Source organism: Gallinula chloropus, assembly GCF_964237585.1.
Source record: "Gallinula chloropus genome assembly, chromosome: 7".
Classification (NCBI taxonomy): domain Eukaryota; kingdom Metazoa; phylum Chordata; class Aves; order Gruiformes; family Rallidae; genus Gallinula; species Gallinula chloropus.
Window position 1 is genome coordinate 26,054,577 of NC_140092.1, and position 18,392 is coordinate 26,072,968.

An 18,392-nucleotide genomic window follows, 5' to 3' on the forward strand; every position below is an offset into this window, starting at 1 on the left:
TTTGGGATAAAGAACTGTTTATTCAGAATAAGGCACATTGATGGTGCTGTTGTATGACTGATAATCAGTGCAATTAGGTATTTCATTACATGTAAGCCTGTACTTCAGGTACTTACTACAAAAGCATATGAAATTCAGTGTGAATTACAATATTTTTTCAAATTAAGAAAGATAAATTGAGGTGAAACAGGCCACCCACCTCCTCTCCTAAATTTCTTCTTGCCAGAAACCTTTGCTCAGGGTTGAATCCAGATTAGTGTATTCCCAGGCAATCCCTGGACTGTCCCCCATGGGCTTCATGGAATTCCTGCCTCTGCACTCAGAGATAGAGCCAGCGCAGCAGCGTACAGCCACAGCAGCCTGTCAGACTTCAAGAGCTGCAGCCCTGTTTAACACTCCGGATTAAGCAGGTAAATCCCTGCTGCAGGGCTGGAATAAACTGAGGTGTGCTTGGAAATGGTGGCCTAGAAGCACCTGTCTTAGCTCAGCTGGTTTGATTCAGAGCAGAACTACTCTCAGCACATGTTCTGGTTTCACTTGTGCCAACTGGGAAGTGAGAATCCATTTTGGCCTCTCACTGTGTGCTTCTCTGCCCAACAACTGCATCAAACTTGACATCGGTCATCCTCTTCAGAATATTCAGGGCACGTTCTGGAAACACCCTGAAGGAGAGAGTAACACAAAAGTAAATGTAGGATAAGAAACTTAAATGTGGCTGTGCAGGTGATGGGAGGAGCTGCTCTGGGAGCAGAAGTGTGATCACATAGACTGAGACCAGCCTATGGGGCATTATTTCCCATGAATATGAACTCCTCATCAATCTCCATCAAGTTTAACTCCTATCTCACCCATGTCCTTTTATGACAGCTCCAGGACAGGCATGTACTGGACATGAATTAATTGGCAGCATTGCTGCAGGAGACTGGAAATTCTGTTGAACTCACTCATGCACTTGCTTTCTCTTTAGTTAATTTGGGGAGTTCCTGGGGTGGGGGGAGACATCAAATTGAAGCATGTATATACCTCCTTAAAATGAAACGAGGTTAGACCCAAGTTTGCTAGCTTTCACAAACAAGAAATTACTAAGTATTTAAGGAGATGTTAATTCTCATTTTGCAAGCTGCTTTCTCTTGAAAACACTTCCCCAGCAATGCAGCCAGACTGGCTGTTAAAGACACATGAGAGGACAAATCTTGCTTTACATGTGGCACTGCTAAGCAACAGAGCCCTTTAGAAGCAACTTTCCAGCCTCTGTGGCCTCAGTCTCTGGTATTGGCATGAAGAAACAAACTCTAATAAGCAGCAAATCCCCAGCTCTGTCTGGAACCATGCTGGGGCTGCTGGTTTAAAGATGGGTGTTGTTTGCAGACAAAAGGGAAACAGTGATCTATGAGGAAAACCGTTCTCTTGTCTTGCTCCCCACCTCTCAGACTGGCCAGGTTCTCCCAGGGCAACAGTTAGGTGTAGGAGGTGTATCCTAATGACCACTGCAGGGACTCAACCAAACCTTTTGGTGGATGGAGACTTCTGCTGGCAGCAGGAAGAACACTGCACAGTTTGGTTACCTTGTGCTGCGTTCTAAAATAAGACTTCATCCAGAAGAAAATGCTACATGTTTGAGGGTTATACACTCAGCAAGTTATATCTGATATATGTGGAGGGGGGTTATTTTTTGGGGGGGAAAGGGGAGTGGGGTTTTGGGTTGGGTTTTTATCCCTTCTACTTACCTTTCCAAAAGTAAAGCAACGCGCTGATTTGCTGGAACAAAAACCATTTTCTGGTTGGTCAGTATTCCTTCCATCAGGGCATCCACAACTTCTTCAATCTCCAAAATCTTGCCAAGCCTACACAGGAAAGCAGAGATCTAAGAGCTACAGGGGTAAAACAGGGGTAGCACTAGAGGATGGAGGATGCCTCACACACACACAGGGAATTCAATGCAAACCTTATGTGGGTTAAGTGACCCTGCAGCCTTCTTCAGTCAGTGCAGCACACCAGTTATAGAAACCCTGGGGTTTTATATAGTAACTGGGAATACACATCACCCCTAAAGCTGGGGTAACACACAGTGCAAGGCAGGAAGGACAGGAAAGTTACCTTATAGTGGGGTTTTTCACAAACCCAGTGTTTATAAACACTGGGCACAGACATGTAGTCTTTATTCCATCCTTTCCCAGGGTAGCCAGCTCCTCTGTCAAAGCCTTGTGAAATCCAACTGCAGCAAACTTGCTTGAGCTGCAGGAAGGGACAAAGCACAAATGAGAAGGCACAAATACAGTTTCCTACAACTTCCTACAACACATCTTCCTACAACTAGAGATGGCCTAAAAGGTCACACAGTACTGGGCAGGAGGCAAAAAACAACCCCAAAATCCAGCTGAGAGCTAATTCTAACTTTCCCTGTGCCAGAGTGTAGCACTGGATTCGATATTGCTGCTTTGGGGAGTAACTGTGGAATGCAGAGCAGGTGTCTGTCAGAAAGCAATGCCTTGGTGGGGAACAGAGAGACAGAAATAAAATAGAGCTGATTTAGTCACTTACCAATAAGCCACCATGTAAGAAACCACAAAATGACCCGCTGCTGAAGCCACTGTGACAATGTGACCATGGTTGTTGTCCATCATGGCTGGCAGAAAAGCTCTTGTGGTCTTGAAAGTCATTTAAACCATGAGGCAAAAATCATGGGGTGGGGGAGAAAGGAGGGAGGAATTAATTATTATTATGTGACTATCAATAATTAAGCAACTAATGCTATTGCTAATGCCACACACTGTACAGCACCTCATATTTTGAGAGCCACAGAGACACCTGTTCTCCACCCCACTGTTAGAACTGGTGACCTGTTTTGCAACGGGAGCGTTTCAGGAAGCTGGCTATAAACAGGAGCTGATTCTCACATCTCTCCTTTCCTGTGCTGCTGTTTAAGTTTTCAGGTGTCAGCAGCAACGCTGCCAGTGTCTCACCCTGGCATGGACAATAGGACACTCGGCAATCTGTAGCATCTCTTTGCTGCTGTGAACAGTAAATCTGTAACAGACGAAACCCTGCTGCTGTGTCACCTCCGCTGACAGCTGCCCCAGCCCAGGGGTCTGTGTGGGGATGCAGAGGAGCCAAGGCCCAGCTTTGATAGAGTACAGTGCTGTCATCTCTACTCAGGCTGCTGGAAAAAAGCTGTGAGAAAGTGGGAGATGGGCGTGGAAGTAGCTCAGGGAGCCAGGAGTGCAGACAGTGACACAGCAAGACACAAACCACGAGAGGAAGAGCAGCAAGGAGATCAGCAGCCAGGGAGGGGTCAAGCCTGGCTCTGCCCTGCGGTCTGACTGTGCTGGACCTGCAATGCTGCCTCTCCCTTTTTCTGTCTGGGAGTTCAGGCTGTGTGCCAACTGCTTTTTGTGCACCTCACCCAATAACAACATTGCTTTGCATTTTTCAGCTGTGTATCTTCTACTTGCAGGGTCTTGGGGCTCAGCTGTGGGTGCCCAAACTCCCTGATGCAAAGAGGAACCCTGTGCCAGAAACCAACCCGTGTTGGACGAGACCATCAACAGCTAGTTCATGCAGAGAAAAGAGAGAACGAAGTAACTGGGCCAGGCAAGATCAGCAAGAGGTTATCCAAGTTTCCCCACAGTGTCTGCCTGCTACCCCTGTGCTACACACATGTGAAAGATGCTTTTGCAAATCACCTGTGGCAGCCTGGGCTAGTGAGGGTGTCTCTGCCCATTGCAGGGAGTTGGGACTTGATGATCACTAAGGTCCCTTCCAACCCAAAGCATTCTGTGATTCTTTGAAAGTAACTGTTGGACTAAATCTGCCTCCACACCAGCGCTCCCACAGCTGTGGGCATGAGGATGGTGCTGGCCCTTACCCACATGTGAGCCAGGATGTTGACTTCAAACATCCTTTCGATCTGGTGGTCCTGGGTGGAGAGCAGGTCGGCGGCTGTAATCACACCAGCGTTATTCACCAGGATGGAGACATCCCCAATCTCCTTCTTCACCTTTTGGGCAGAAAAAAAGCCACAAGAGAAAGGTGTGTGTCACTTGTTATCACAAAGGCACGAGGCCGTGGAACACGAGCAGCAACTGCTTTAATTCTGGACGTTGTTTCTGTTAGGGAGAGGAAGGTTGCACCGCGTTCCAAGATGTGGAATTCCTGGCAGGACATGCTGGAGCCTTTCCAAAGAGGATGAGGCTGTTGTTACACATGATGGAACACTGTCTTCCTGGTGATGGCTGAACTCCTGCCAGCCCATGGGAAGCAGGAATCAATTCCCATTGTGCAGGCTCTGCCTGCACACACAGCATGTGTGTCACTCATTAAACTCCCATCACCTCAACCCACAAGGGTTCTCACTTTCACTTTTCCAATTCTCTCCCCCATCCCAGTATGGGTTGGGGGGCAGTGAAGAAGCATCTGCGTGGTGCTGAGGTTTCACCGACAGGCTGGTAGTCTACAGAGCAGCCTTGGCAACAAGGCCCGATGCACCCGAGCCTCTCTGAAGAGGAGGACACTGGCTGCAATCTGGGAAGTGCAACTTCACTCTGTCCAGGAAGCAGCAAGCAGTGGGGAGAGTCCAAGGGTCTGCGCGATTTGTGTACGACCAGTCTCCTGCTGCCCCAACTGTTATGAAAATCCTTGGGTGAGCCTTTGGCCGTGCCCCAGCTCCCCTACCTTCTCTGCAGCCCTGTAGATTTCCTCCCTTTTGCTGCAGTCCACCACGAAGGCGTGAGCAGTGGCTCCCAGCTTCTCACATTCTGCTGCCGTGTCCTCAACACCAGACTGTAAGAGGAAGAAGAGAGACCCGCATGCACAACTGAACTGCCTGTGTGTTGCTGCTCGGGCCCTGCACAGTAACGGAGGTTGGAGATTTCTCCTGACGGCGTAACTGCTACAAGCACCTGCAGAGGTCATAGTATGTCCTGAGTTGGAAGCAACCCCTCAGGCCCATCAGTCCCACTCCTGGCTCCAAACAGCCCAGCCCAGGCAGCGCAGGGCACTGAGCGCAGCGGCCAGACGCTTCTTGCCCTCAGCCCAGCTCGGGGCTGGGACCCCTTCCCTGGGGAGCCTGTGCCAGCACCCAACCCCCCTCTCAGCACAGAACCTCTTCCTGACACCCAGCCTGACCCTCCCCAGGCAGCTTCACACCGTTCCAGCCCTGGACCCCAAAGAGAGGAGAGAGATCGGCGCTGCCCCTTCGCTGCCCTCGGCAGGAAGCCACAGACCAGGGTAAGGTCTCCCCTCACTGGTCTCCAGGCTGGGCAACCCCAGGGCCTTCAGCCTCTCCTCGGGAGCCTTCCCCTCCAGACCCTTCCCCATCCTCGCTGCCCTCCTCTGGACACTCTCCAATAGTTTTGTCTCCCTCTTGCCCTGTGGTGCCCACACCCACCCCCAGGACTGGAGGTGAGGCCAATCCAGCACAGCGCTAAGCAGGACAATCGTTCCCTGGCTCGGCTGGTTGTGCCGGGCTAGATTCACCCCAGGGTTCGATGCCCTCCCGCCTGCCTGGGCACGCTGCCGGCTCGGGGGTAACTCGCTGTGACCCATGACCCCTAAACCCCTCTCGGCACGGCCGGCCTCCAGCACCTGTGCCCTCTGGCTGGGCGTGCAGCCAGCTCGCCCCTTCCCAGGGGCAGCATCCGGCACTTGCCAGTTCCTGCCTGCTCCGGGAAAGGGCTGTCGCCAGACTCCGTGCGACGGTTCCCCCCGTCACCCTGTGCGCGCTGCCTCACCCAGCCACCTCCGTGCCCCAGCCCCAAGTGCCGCAGACGGAGCAGCCGCGGCGGGAGCGGCCCCGCTACCTTGTTGACGTCCCACAGCACCAGCCTGCTGCGGCGCTTGGCGAACTCCAGCGCCGTGGCTCTCCCCACGCCGTGCCCGGCGCCCGTCACCAGAACGAGCTCTCCGCTGACGGACTTTCTCCTCGCCGGCACGAAGAGCTTCACGGCAGCCTCCAGGTAGGAGTAGAGCAGCGCAACCGGGAACAGGAGCAGCTCCAGGAGCGGGCCCATCGCCGCAGAGGCACCTTCCACCCACCCACCGACCCACTCGCGCCTCTTCGCCGGGGCTGCAGGCTCCGGATCCCGCGGCCCGCCCGAGCGCTCCCCACTCGTCCCCTCAGCCACGGGACTCCGCCCCTCGCCGGGGGAGTCCGGGAACCGCGGAGAGCGGCTGCCGCCACTACCGGAAGGGGAGCAGCCAATCGGCGAACGCTCTTTGGGTAAGGGGCGTGTTCGTGAGAAGAGAAAAGCCGATTGGCTGGAAGCCCTTTTGATTGCTGGTGCCCCGGCCAACGAGAGGCGAGTCCGTAAAGTTAGCGGTCAGGGTGGGGCGCAGAGACGGCCGCTGGGGAAAGGGGACAGGGAGGGGGAGAGGAGGGAAAGGAATGGGGGAAGGTGGAATGGGATAGGGCAAGGGGGAAGGGGAAAGGGATAGGGCAAGGGGGAAGGGGAAAGGGAGCAGGGAAGTGGGAGAGAGAAGAGGAAAGGAAAGGGGAAATTAAGAGAGGATGGGGAAGGGGGACAGGAGTGTTGCTCAGGGCCCTGGTGTGCTCCTGTGTGGGATGGCAGCAGCTCCTTGCAAGACACCTCCAGCACATCTGTCGGCTGGGTCGCTCACAGGTCTGCCCTGGTGCCTGAGAGTGAGGCCAGGAGCAGTTTGCCTTCTGCTAGACCAGGGGACACACGCAGACTGTAACACCTCCTGACCACTCACCCAGTACAGGCAGTGGGTTCAGCACAGGGCTGTGATGTGGAGGGGAATCCTGCCTTTCCTGCTGGGTTTCACTTACACAACGAGATGTATCCAGGTCAGGCTGGTAATTTTACTTAATGGTGCTTCTGAGCTGCTTGGGGAAGAGTGAAGGTTGCAGGAACATCTGTCCTCTGACCGAAATCAGGCTCCAGGTCAGGTCAGGGTTGTTGAAAAGGATTTCTTTTGTCCTGGTGCTTTAGTTGTGCTGTTACTTGTCTTGTCTGCGGGACAGAGTTGGCTCCAGCAGAGAGATTCAGAGCCAGGCACTTCCTCCTCTTCTCTTGGAACTTTATGCTGTACTTGATTAACACATCAGCGTTGGGTACAGGGCCTAATTGCACAGCTCAGCAGTGCTGTCATTTCCCTGGCATGGGGCTCCAGCCAGTGCTGTGACTGAGGAAGCAGCAGGAGGGCAGAGAAGACACACAGAGGGGTCAGAGCACGAGGCCAGAGTCACTCCCCACACTCATTTGGCGTCCCAAGCCAGAGCAGGAGGTGCCATTCTTCAGCTGCGGGACTCAGCTGGAGGTGGCTGGATGAAGCTCACTCGCCTGTGCTCACTCCTGCTCCAGGCACCATCATGACCAGTGCTCAGGAGCAGCTTCAGTTGTCTGTTGTGGCCAGGAAGGGAACTGAGGAGCCCAGGTGTGATGACTCAGTTCTGGTGCTGCTTTTCAAATCCTTCCTTGGGCATCTGCTTTTTCTGACAAGCAGGCAGCTCTCACCCATTCCTCCCACGGAGGAACTGCAGCCACAGGTATTGAAGTGCAGGAGACTCCGCAGGAGAGCGCTGTCTGTCATTGCCTGGATGGATTTTGTCCTCCAATTTAATGCTGCCATAAGGATCTGAATGATGCTCAGAACTAGTGGGAAGGGTGGGACAGGAGAAGCCAAGTGTCTTGCCTGGTGTGTCCTCCTGGAGCCAGTCCGTCTAGAAAGAGGGACTCCTCATCCACTGACTTGTCTCTCGGGGGTCTGAGCTTTTTCTTCAGAGTCACTGGACTGTACTTACCCACCCTTTGAGCCAGGATTCAAGCCATGAAATAGCAGGAGCGTGAAAGGTGTCACCAGAAGAGGCTAAGCTGGGGCAAAGTTAAGAATGTTTGCCAGCAATGCAAGAGACAACAGTCAAATACCTACAGACCAGAGAAGGCCTGATGTAGCCTTTAGGCTCCCGTGTTAAGAAACAGTTTGGCCAGAATGCTGCTCCCTCTGACAGGGCTGTTGGAGCATCTGTATCGTTAGACCCTTTGACTCCTCATGAGGTAAGAATAGGTGGAAATGAATGTAATGAAGAAGCCCAAGAGGTGTGCTCTGGCTTCAAGCATCTCACATATGTGATAGGGATGTCAGTGAGAGGCCAATATGCAGCCCAAACAAGGAGAAAAAGGCAGGGCCAGCACAATCATAGAATCCCAGGCTGGTCTGGGTTGGAAGGGACCCCAAGGAGCACAAAGCTCCAACCCCCTGCCACAGGCAGGGCCACCAACCTCCAGGCCTGGAGCTACACAAGGTTGCCCAGGGCCCCATCCAACCTGGCCTTGAATACACCCAGGGTTGGGACACCCCCTCTCTGGGCAGCTTGTTCCAGCACCTTACCACAATTTGGCATCAGTTTGAAGTGGAAAGCATACCTGAGCATTTCTTAACTGGCTTTTAACTTTTTTTTCCCACTCCTTGAAACAATCCTCTTCGTTCTTCTCCTTCCCTACAGGACCCTTTCTCTGTGAAGCAGAAGTTCCCCAGCTCAATGTCCTCCTGTTACATGAGCAAAACCATTTTTGTGCCATTTCACAGGCTTAGTGAGCAGTGGTGCCATGGGCAGCACAGCCACCTGCCTGTCACTGCCTAAAGCAGGCGGAGCTGGGTGTTGAGGGCTCTCCCTTTTCTGAAGGGCCACAGCTGGCAGAACACAGCACGGAGGGCTCAGGTGAGTGGGATGGATTCTGCTGGAAGCCGCCCCTCTGCAGCTGTACCAAAGGTGGCAGCGTGTTCAGGCCTCCCCAAGGTGGCTGTGAGCCAGCAAGTGCCTGGCCCAGGCAGGAGCTGCACACGTGGGTGGAAAGATACTGTGTGCTCTGCAGAGGTCTTTGACCCATTTCCTAAGGTGCTGTTCTCCTGCACCACAGGCCAAAGATCTTTGGGGGCTGAACCTCCCGGAGCAGGTGGGTCCCATCGGAGCATGATGCAGTTCATGATGAGGAGCTGGAAAGGCTCCTCTGGAGCTTTTCCCTGTGCACCCTCTACCCCCAGCCTGGCACCTGCATTTGAGCCCTGGCCATGGCCCCAGCCCTGGTGTGGGCCACACTGTCAGTGTGATGGGCCTGGCACTGTACCATGCTGATCCTGATGTGGCTTCCCAGTGTGACCACGGAGCTGCCTCATCCCTGCAGCCTGGCCTGGTGGGCAGCAGACTCTGGCTGAGCCTTTCACCGCTGTGGCACCTGCTGTACCATCCTTGCTTGGCTTTGGTTGGGACTTTCACTGCCAAGAGACACCTTTGGGTCAAAGAACTCTGTTTATTCAGCCTCAGGAGTGTTGATGGTGCTAATGCATGACTGATAATCAGTGCCATTAGGTATTTCATTACATGTAATCCTGTACTTCAGGTACTCACTACAAAAGCACATGAAGTGTGAGTCATCATTAGGGCACATTATTTAAAATATGAAACAGGCCACCCACCTCCTCTCCTAAATTTCTTCTTGCCAGAAACCTTTGCTCAGGGTTGAATCCAGATTAGTGTATTTCCAGGTAATCCCTCTGTGCTCAAGGGCAGCTCTGCTGTTCCCCATGGGCTTCATGGAATTCCTGCCTCTGCACTCAGAGATAGAGCCAGCAGCCTGTCAGACTTCAAGAGCTGCAGCTCCGGATTAAGCAGGTAAATCCCTGCTGCAGGGCTGGGATAAACCCTGAGGTGTTCTCAGAAATGGTGGCCTAGAAGCGTCTTAGTTCTGCTCTGAATCAAACCAGCTGAACTACTCTCAGCACATGTTCTGGTTTCACTTGTGCCAACTGGGAAGTGAGAATCCATTTTGGCCTCTCACTGTGTGCTTCTCTGCCCAACAACTGCATCAAACTTGACTTCGGTCATCCTCTTCAGAATATTTACAGCACGTTCTGGAAACAGGCTGAAGGAAAGAGTAACACAAAAGTAAATGTAGGATGAGAAACTTAAATTGTGGGAGAAAGTGGCTGTTCAGATGAGGGAGGAGCTGCTCTGGGAGCAGAAGCATGATCACACAGACTGAGGCCAATGCTTAAGCTGGGCGTTATTTCCAATGAAGCCCTCATCGGTCTCCGCTTAGTTTAATTCCCACCTCACCCATCTCCCTTTATGGCCTTTAGAAGGCTGAGTATCTCTTGGGCACTATTTGGGTTCTAACATTGCAGTAGGGTTCTAACAACCAATACTAAAGAGAGATATGTGCATATTGAGTGTTGTATGCTCTGAAAACAGCAGACTGTGGAAGCAGGAGATGCTACAACTGAGGAAGGGTTTCCTGTCTCGTGGTCCCCTGCCCCAAAGTAAGATAAAAAGGCCATGTTATCCTAAGGGCTTTGACAGCATGATGTTTTGACCTGTCTTCTGCCAGCTTGCACCTGCAGCATGCAGCTCTTGGAGATGCAAAAAGACTGAAGAGCTTTTTCTCACTCTTTGGTGTTGGGTTTTGCAAACCTGAAGTTACCAAGTATTTCATGAACTACTGTAGAAGCTCACTGAAAAGTTAACTTGTTTTTTCTGATGGGAATTCCAGATTTGGAACCCGAGCACTGGTAAAAACACCTCCTCAGCAAGGCAGCCACACGGGGTGTAAGACACATGAGAGGACAAATCACACTTTAAGTGGCAGAGCTAAGCAACAGAGCTCTTTAGAAGCAACTTTCCAGCCTCTCTGGCCTCAGTCTCTGGTGCTGGCATGAAGAAACAAGAAAGTGGATCACAAGGACCTATGAAAGGATTCGAAAAAACCCTTGTCTCCTGATGTCATCAGAACCAACCACTGCTGTTTCATTTCCTTGTGTGTTCTTCTCATACTAAAGTGTTTCAGATTGGTGGTGGGATAAAAAATAACACTCTTTGCTGCAGACAGTTGCATGTTATGTAGCTACCCTGGGCATATTAACTCAAATCTGGACTGACAAAGAACTGAGGACAGTGATGTCAAGCACTGAAGACAGTACAAAATACACAAGCCTGGCTTGAACACGAACTTCTTTGTTCCAGATGTCAATCCAGGGGTTTCCCATGCTGCCAAAGCGTATCTATTGCTACCAGGAGTGAAAACAGCATTCCTCATAAACCAAAACTTAATCTTGAAACACATGCTACTAGTTTGAGGCTTGTAAAGAGAGGTAGTTAGCGTTGGCATGTTCTTCCTCTCCCTCACCCCTCTCCCCTTTTGGCTCTACTTACATTTCTGAAAGCAAAGCCATGTTTAGTTGTGGTGGAACAAAAACCATTTTCTGGTTGGTCAGTATTCCTTCCATCAGGGCATCCGCAACTTCTTCAATCTCCAAAATCTTGCCAAGCCTACACAGGAAAGCAGAGATCTAAGAGCTACAGGGGTAAAACAGGGGTAGCACTAGAGGATGGAGGATGCCTCACACACACACAGGGAATTCAATGCAAACCTTATGTGGGTTAAGTGACCCTGCAGCCTTCTTCAGTCAGTGCAGCACACCAGTTATAGAAACCCTGGGGTTTTATATAGTAACTGGGAATACACATCACCCCTAAAGCTGGGGTAACACACAGTGCAAGGCAGGAAGGACAGGAAAGTTACCTTGTAGTGGGGTTTTTCACAAACCCAGTGTTTATAAACACTGGGCACAGACATGTAGTCTTTATTCCATCCTTTCCCAGGGTAGCCAGCTCCTCTGTCAAAGCCTTGTGAAATCCAACTGCAGCAAACTTGCTTGAGCTGCAGGAAGGGACAAAGCACAAATGAGAAGGCACAAATACAATTTATGACTTCCTACAACTAGAGATGGCCTAAAAAGTCACACAGTACTGGCTAGGAGGCAAAAAAAACCCCACAAAAAACAGCTGAGAGACAGGGCAGAGCTAGTTCTAACTTTCCCTGTGCCAGAGTGTAGCACTGGATTCGATATTGCTGCTTTGGGGAGTAACTGTGGAATGCAGAGCAGGTGTCTGTCAGAAAGCAATGCCTTGGTGGGGAGAAGAGAGACCAACACTGGGAATTCTCAGGGAATGATAAATCAATGGGCTTCCTTCCCTGCCTTTCCCCTCGTGGGAAGACACTTAGAAGGAATGCAGCTGGAGCCTGTAAGGTTAGGAAGGATGGGCAGGATAGACATGGAGAACCACGCTCTGCTGTTTCACATACCAGACAGGAACATCTTGTGACATTCCTGTGTGAGTTGTTCTGTTTGTGCAGCGTGGTTTTCCAGAGGGGTTTCAAGGAGAAAAGCAGCTGAGGTCCTGCCAGCAGAAGCATCTCTCTACCTTAGTCACTACAACAATGTAGCAAGATCCACAGCTACTCACTAGGGGTTTACCTGCCAGCACTCTACCAGCTCACAGAGGCACTACTTGCTAAGGAGAAGCAGAAGGTGAGAGGATACCTTTTTTGCTGGGTCGGTGAGGGAGAGAAAAAAGAAGCAGCTTTGGTTAGTTGGTGTGTCACATGACTGCTCCTACCTACAAGCACTGCAAATGGGCAGGAGCCTCCAGGCACCATGAAGTGCTGCCTGGTGTGTTTATTCCTCCTTAGCTCGGTCCTTTGGAAGTACCGATGCGGCAGGAAGGTTACTTTGGTTACTGGGTGCTTGCTGGTGGAGAGGATGCAATTAGGATCTGGCTGACAGAGTGGGGAAGAACAGCATAATTCCCATGGTTAAGGAGGAAATGATTAGCAACCTACTTGGCCAGTTAGACACTAACAAGTCAATGGGACCTGATGGGATTCACCCGAGGGTCCTGAGAGAGCTGGCAGATGTGCTGGCCAAACCCCTTTCCATCATCTACCAGAAATCCTGGCAGACTGGGGAAGTTCCACTTGACTGGAGGCTGGCAGATGTTACCCCCATATATAAGAACATCTGGAAGGAGGATCCAGGGAACTACAAGCCTGTCAGCCTGACCTCAGTCCCAGGGAAGATCATGGAGAGGGTCATCTTGGGAGCTGTCATGCAGCACATGCGTGATGGCCAGGGGATCAGGCCCAGTCAACATGGGTTTACAAAAGGTAGATCCTCTCAAACTAACCTGATCACTTTCTGTGACAAGGTGACCTGCTTAATGGACAAGGGGAAGGCTGTGGATGTGTCTACCTGGACTTCAGTAAAGCCTTTGACAGGGTTTCTCACAGCATTCTGACTGAGAAACTGGCTGCCACTGGCCTGGACAGGGGGACCCTCAGCTGGGTTAAAAACTGGCTGGATGGACGGGCCCAAAGGGTGGTGGTGAATGGAACAGAATCCAGCTGGGGGCCAATCATGAGTGGCATCCCCCAGGGCTCAGTCCTGGGTCTGGTCTTGTTCAGCATCTTTATCAATGACCTGGATGAAGGGATTGAATGCTCCCTCAGTGAGTTTGCAGATGGCACTAAACTAGGAGGAAGTGTTGATCTGCCTGAGGGTAGGGAGGCTCTTCAGAGGGATCTGAACAGACTGGACCGATGGGCTGTGACCAATGGGATGAAGTTTAACAAGGCCAAGTGTGGAGTGCTGCACATGGGACAGAACAACCCCATGCAGCGCTACAGGCTGGGGGAGACTGGCTGGAGAGCTGTCAGGCAGAGAAGGACCTGGGGGTGTTGGGTGACTGCAGGCTGAATATGAGCCAGCAGTGTGCCCGGGCGGCCAGGAAGGCCAATGGCATCTTGGCTTGTATCAAAAATAGTGTGGCCAGTAGGTCTAGGGAAGTGATTGTGCCCCTGTACTTGGCACTGGTGAGGTCACACCTTGAGTGCTCTGTCCAGTTCTGGGCTCCCCACCATAAGAAGGACATTGAGATCCTTCAGCAAGTGCAGAGAAGGGCAACCAGGCTGGTGAAGGGGCTGGAGGGCAAATCCTCTGAGGAGTGGCTGAGGGAGCTGGGGGTGTTCAGCCTGGAGAAGAGGGGGCGGAGGGGAGACCTTTTCACCACCTACAACTACCTGAAGGGAGGTTGTAGAGAGGTGGGCGATGGTCTCTTCAGCCAGGTGACACGAGATAGGACAAGGGGAAATGGCATGAAGCTGTGCCAGGGCAGGTTTAGATTGGATATTAGAAAAAAAAAAAATTACTGAAAGAGTTGTCAGGGCCTGGAACAGGCTGCCCAGGGAGAAGGTTAAGTCACCTTCCCTGGATGTGTTCAAAAAAAGGGTAGATGAGGTACTTAGGGATATGGTTTAGCTTAGGATGGGAATGGTTGGACTCGATGATCTTCAAAGGTCTCTTCCAACCTTGTTATTCTGTGATTAGAAATAAAATAGAGCTGATTTAAAGTCACTTACCAATAAGCCACCATGTAAGAAGTCCCAAAATGACCCGCTGCTGAAGCCACTGTGACAATGTGACCGTGGTTGTTGTCCATCATGGCTGGCAGAAAAGCTCTTGTGGTCTTGAAAGTCATTTAAACCACGAGGCAAAAATCATGGGGTGTGGGAGAAAGGAGGGAGGAAAAGAACAAGGATTTTTCTTAGGCATATTCAACACTGACCCTGACTATCAATAATTAAGCAACTAATGCTATTGCTAAGCTTAGATCAGCAAGAGGTTATTCAGGTTATTCAACAGTCAGCCTGCCTGGGTGCCCCTGTGCTACACATGTCTGAAAGACGCTTTGGTAATTAACCTGGAGCTGAAAATAACTGTTGGTCTAAATCCGCTCCCACAGCTGTGGGCATGAGGATGGTGCTGGCCCTTACCCACATGTGAGCCAGGATGTTGACTTCAAACATCCTTTCGATCTGGTGGTCCTGGGTGGAGAGCAGGTCGGCGGCTGTAATCACACCAGCGTTATTCACCAGGATGGAGACATCCCCAATCTCCTTCTTCACCTTTTGGGTAGAAAAAAGCCACAAGAGAAAGGTGTGTGTCACTTGTTATCACAGAATCACAGAATTGTAGGGGTTGGAAGGGACCTCGAGAGATCATCGAGTCCAACCAGAGCAGAGTCCCCAGCTCATATTGCACAGGTCGGTGTCCAGACAGGGCTGGAATCTCTCCAGAGAAGGAGACTCCACACCCCCTGGGCAGCCTGTCCCAGGGCTCCCTCACCCTCACTGTGGAAAAGTTCTTCCCCATGTTGGTGTGGAACTTCTTGTGCTCCAACTTGCAGCCATTGCCCCTTGTCCTGTCTCCACAGAGCACTGAAAAGGGGCTGGCTAATTCCCCCTGCATTCCATGCTTAAGATACTTATAGACATTAATTAGATCCCCCCTATCACAAAGCCACGAGGCCGTGGAAGGTGAGCAGGAACTGCTTTAATTCTGGATGTTCTTTCTGTTAGGGAGAGAAAAGTTGCCCCCCGTTCCCAGATGTGGTAGGAACTGAGCAGTGGTACCATGAAGTCAGGTTTAGGTCTGATCCTTCTCCCACAATTCCTGCCAGGAATTCCTGGCAGGACATGCTGGAGCCTCTCTGAAAAGGATGAGGCTGCTGTTACACACGATGGAACGCTGCCTTCCTGGGGTTGGCTGAACTCCTACCTGCCCATGGGAAGCAGGAATCAATTCCTTGCCTGGCTCTGCCTGCACACACAGCGTGTGTGTCACTCATTAAACTCCCATCACCTCAACCCACGAGGGTTCTCACTTTCACTTTTCCAATTCTCTCCCCCATCCCACCAAGGGCAGGGGGACAGCGAGTGGGCAGCTGACGAGAAGGCTTCACCGACAGGCTGGAAGTCTACAGAGCAGCCTTGGCAACAAGGCTTGATGTGCCAGAGCCTCTACGAAGAGGAGGACACTGGCTGCAATCTGGGAAGTGCTACATCCTTGGGTGAGCCTTTGGCCGTGCCCCAGCTCCCCTACCTTCTCTGCAGCCCTGTAGATTTCCTCCCTTTTGCTGCAGTCCACCACGAAGGCGTGAGCAGTGGCTCCCAGCTTCTCACATTCTGCTGCCGTGTCCTCGATGCCAGACTGTAAGAGGAGGAAGAGAGACCCGCATGCAGGAGTTTTAAATTAGAAAAGGGGAGATTTAGGTTGGATATTAGGAAAAAGTTCTTCACTCTGAGGGTGGTGGATCACTGGCACAGGTTGCCCAGAGACACTGTGGAGGCCCCATCCCTGGAGACATTCAAGGTCAGGCTTGATGGGGCTCTGAGCAACCTGCTCTAGTGAATGTGTCCCCGCTCACTGCAGGGTGGGACTGGATGGCCTTGGAAGGTCCCTCCCAACCTAACACATTCTATGAGTCTATGAACTGTACTGCTTGCCTGGTGTTGCTTGGGCACTAAGGAGGAACAGTTAGAGGCTGGAGATTTCTACTGATGTGGTAACTGCTGCAAGTGCCCACACAGTTGCTGGCTACCCCAGGAAAGAGCTGTACCCAGGCTCCACAGAACAGCTACAGTTCCAACCTGAAGTTTCAGACGTGCATAGAGGGACTGCCAGAAAGGGAATGTGGCAACCAGAGTGAGTTTACCTTGGTAAAGCTCCCATAGTTGGGCTGCAGAAAGGGGGCACTCGGAGACTTTCGCAGCACAGCATCCTGACTGTAAGCAGAGCTCTTAAAACAGAGGCCCAGCTGACGTCCTATGATAGGAAAGGTGGCCCTATGTGTTTCAGCATCCACAGACCTGCTGTGAGAAGAGAGGTGTGCTCCAAAGGGCACGATGTCGAAAGACATTTCTTACGAGAACAGCATCTGACACACGCGGAAGCTTCCTGAAATCACTGTATCAACCTGCTAAGTGAGGACAGAAGTGATTTCACAGAATGACTGGGTTGGAAAAGAGCTTTGAGATCGAGTCCAACCATTCCTGTCCTCTACTAACCCATATCCCTGAGCACCTCATCTCCCCATCTGTTAAACACACCCAGGGGTGGGGACTCAGCCCCCTCCCTGGGCAGCCTGTGCCACAGCCCCACAACTCTGCCAGGGAAGAACTTTTCCCTCCCAGCTGAGCTGACCCTGCCCTGGCACAGCTTGAGGCCATTCCCCCTCGTCCCATCTCCTGTCCCCTGGCTGAAGAGACCATCGCCCACCTCTCTGCACCCTCCTGGCAGGGCAGTGGAGGTGAAGAGAAGGTCTCCCCTCAGCCTCCTCCAGGCTGAACACCCCCAGCTCCCTCAGCCGCTCCTCGGAAGGTTTGCTCTCCAGCCCCAGCCTTGTTCAGAAACGGCCTGGGACAGCTCCGCACTTGAGAGCTCTGCGGGTCCCTGGGGTGGGAGCCAGTGCAGCTCCACCCAGCCCCATCACAGGGCTGATGGCCCCTGGGAAGGAGATCTTTGGAAGGCAGTCGGATTGGGGAAGCATCCTCCTAAAACCTTCAGGATCCACCACCTCCTCTGGCACTGCAGTGCCTGCTTACAATCCGTTTCTCAGCACAGCACTTAACGTGGCAGGAGTCCTTTACAGCCCTTTACGGAGGGGCACCATGCTGGACCTTCTCCCACCCCTCCAGAGCCTGGCTTCGGCTGGACACAGGAACAGACAGGGAAAATGTGACGATACCTCTGTATCTGTGCACCCCTCACTCCAGGCTTGTCTTGGGGGTTTATTTTGGGGGTTTTATTAGCGCGCTGGGTTTTTTGCAGCTTCGGGGTGACACGATAAACTCCCCGGCCGCCGCTGCCCAGCCTCTCGCCCCTCCGCACAGCCAGTGCTCCCGCGGAGGAGCCGGCTGCTCCATGGACGGCTCACCCGGCACGTCTGCCCGACCGTCGGCACAGCTCCGCTCGAAGGGACAGCGGGCAGAGGACAAACCGGCTTCTCCGCGGAAACCGGCTTCGGGGCCGGGCGCGCCTTTCCCCGCCGGGCCGGGCAGCGCTTCCAGCCGCGGTTTGCTGCCCGCCGCGGGCTCTGCTCCCCCCGGCTGGGCGTGCAGCCAGCTCGCCCCTTCCCAGGGGCACCATCCGGCACTTGCCAGTTCCTGCCTGCTCCGGGAAAGGGCTGTCGCCAGGCTCCGTGCGACGGTTCCCCCCGTCACCCTGTGCGCGCTGCCTCACCCAGCCACCTCCGTGCCCCAGCCCCAAGTGCCGCGGACGGAGCAGCCGCGGCGGGAGCGGCCCCGCTACCTTGTTGACGTCCCACAGCACCAGCCTGCTGCGGCGCTTGGCGAACTCCAGCGCCGTGGCTCTCCCCACGCCGTGCCCGGCGCCCGTCACCAGAACGAGCTCTCCGCTGACGGACTTTCTCCTCGCCGGCACGAAGAGCTTCACGGCAGCCTCCAGGTAGGAGTAGAGCAGCGCAACCGGGAACAGGAGCAGCTCCAGGAGCGGGCCCATCGCCGCAGAGGCACCTTCCACCCACCCACCGACCGACCCACTCGCGCCTCTTGGCCGGGGCTGCAGGCTCCGGATCCCACGGCCCGACCGAGCGCTCACCGCTCGTCCCCTCAACCACGAGACTCCGCCCCTCGCCGGAGGAGTCCGGGGACCGTGGAGAGCGGCGGCCGCCCACGCTCGGCCGCGCCTCCCGGAGGGGGAACAGCCAATCAGCGAAGACAATTTGGGTAGGGGGCGTG

The 18,392-nt window shown here is 53.0% G+C and overlaps 2 protein-coding genes across 2 annotated transcripts; both read right to left on the bottom strand.

The window, feature by feature from the left end:
• On the bottom strand, positions 1–6,106 carry LOC311193763 (estradiol 17-beta-dehydrogenase 11-like). The gene is made up of 7 exons (XM_084266700.1): positions 5,799–6,106; positions 4,672–4,779; positions 3,866–3,997; positions 2,542–2,648; positions 2,098–2,235; positions 1,728–1,844; positions 1–662 (listed from the first exon to the last, which is right to left on the bottom strand). The coding sequence occupies exons 1-7, from the start codon at positions 6,006–6,008 to the stop codon at positions 575–577; spliced, it is 900 nt and encodes a 299-aa protein (XP_084122826.1). The 5' UTR covers positions 6,009–6,106; the 3' UTR covers positions 1–574.
• Positions 6,107–9,260: 3,154 nt separating this feature from the next.
• Positions 9,261–18,258, bottom strand: LOC311193764 (17-beta-hydroxysteroid dehydrogenase 13-like). Its single transcript, XM_084266701.1, has 7 exons — positions 17,944–18,258; positions 15,736–15,843; positions 14,628–14,759; positions 14,214–14,320; positions 11,538–11,675; positions 11,168–11,284; positions 9,261–9,881 (listed from the first exon to the last, which is right to left on the bottom strand). Exons 1-7 carry the CDS (start codon positions 18,151–18,153, stop codon positions 9,794–9,796), a joined length of 900 nt encoding a protein of 299 aa, XP_084122827.1. The 5' UTR covers positions 18,154–18,258; the 3' UTR covers positions 9,261–9,793.
• Between the last annotated feature and the right edge of the window lie 134 nt (positions 18,259–18,392).

What these genes read in the sequence shown, in the direction of transcription:
- LOC311193764 (XM_084266701.1), bottom strand. Translation starts at nt 18,153, where the DNA reads ATGGGCCCGCTCCTGGAGCTGCTCCTGTTCCCGGTTGCGCTGCTCTAC. An exon ending in TCTTACATGGTGGCTTATTG is followed by an intron (nt 11,676 to 14,213) that starts GTAAGTGACTTT and finishes CCCTTCCTGCAG; the next exon opens with CTCAAGCAAGTTTGCTGCAG. An exon ending in ATGGCTTTGCTTTCAGAAAT is followed by an intron (nt 9,882 to 11,167) that starts GTAAGTAGAGCC and finishes TCTTTCCTTCAG; the next exon opens with CCTGTTTCCAGAACGTGCTG.
- LOC311193763 (XM_084266700.1), bottom strand. Translation starts at nt 6,008, where the DNA reads ATGGGCCCGCTCCTGGAGCTGCTCCTGTTCCCGGTTGCGCTGCTCTAC. An exon ending in TCTTACATGGTGGCTTATTG is followed by an intron (nt 2,236 to 2,541) that starts GTAAGTGACTAA and finishes CCCTTCCTGCAG; the next exon opens with CTCAAGCAAGTTTGCTGCAG. An exon ending in GTGAAAAACCCCACTATAAG is followed by an intron (nt 1,845 to 2,097) that starts GTAACTTTCCTG and finishes TTTCCTGTGTAG; the next exon opens with GCTTGGCAAGATTTTGGAGA.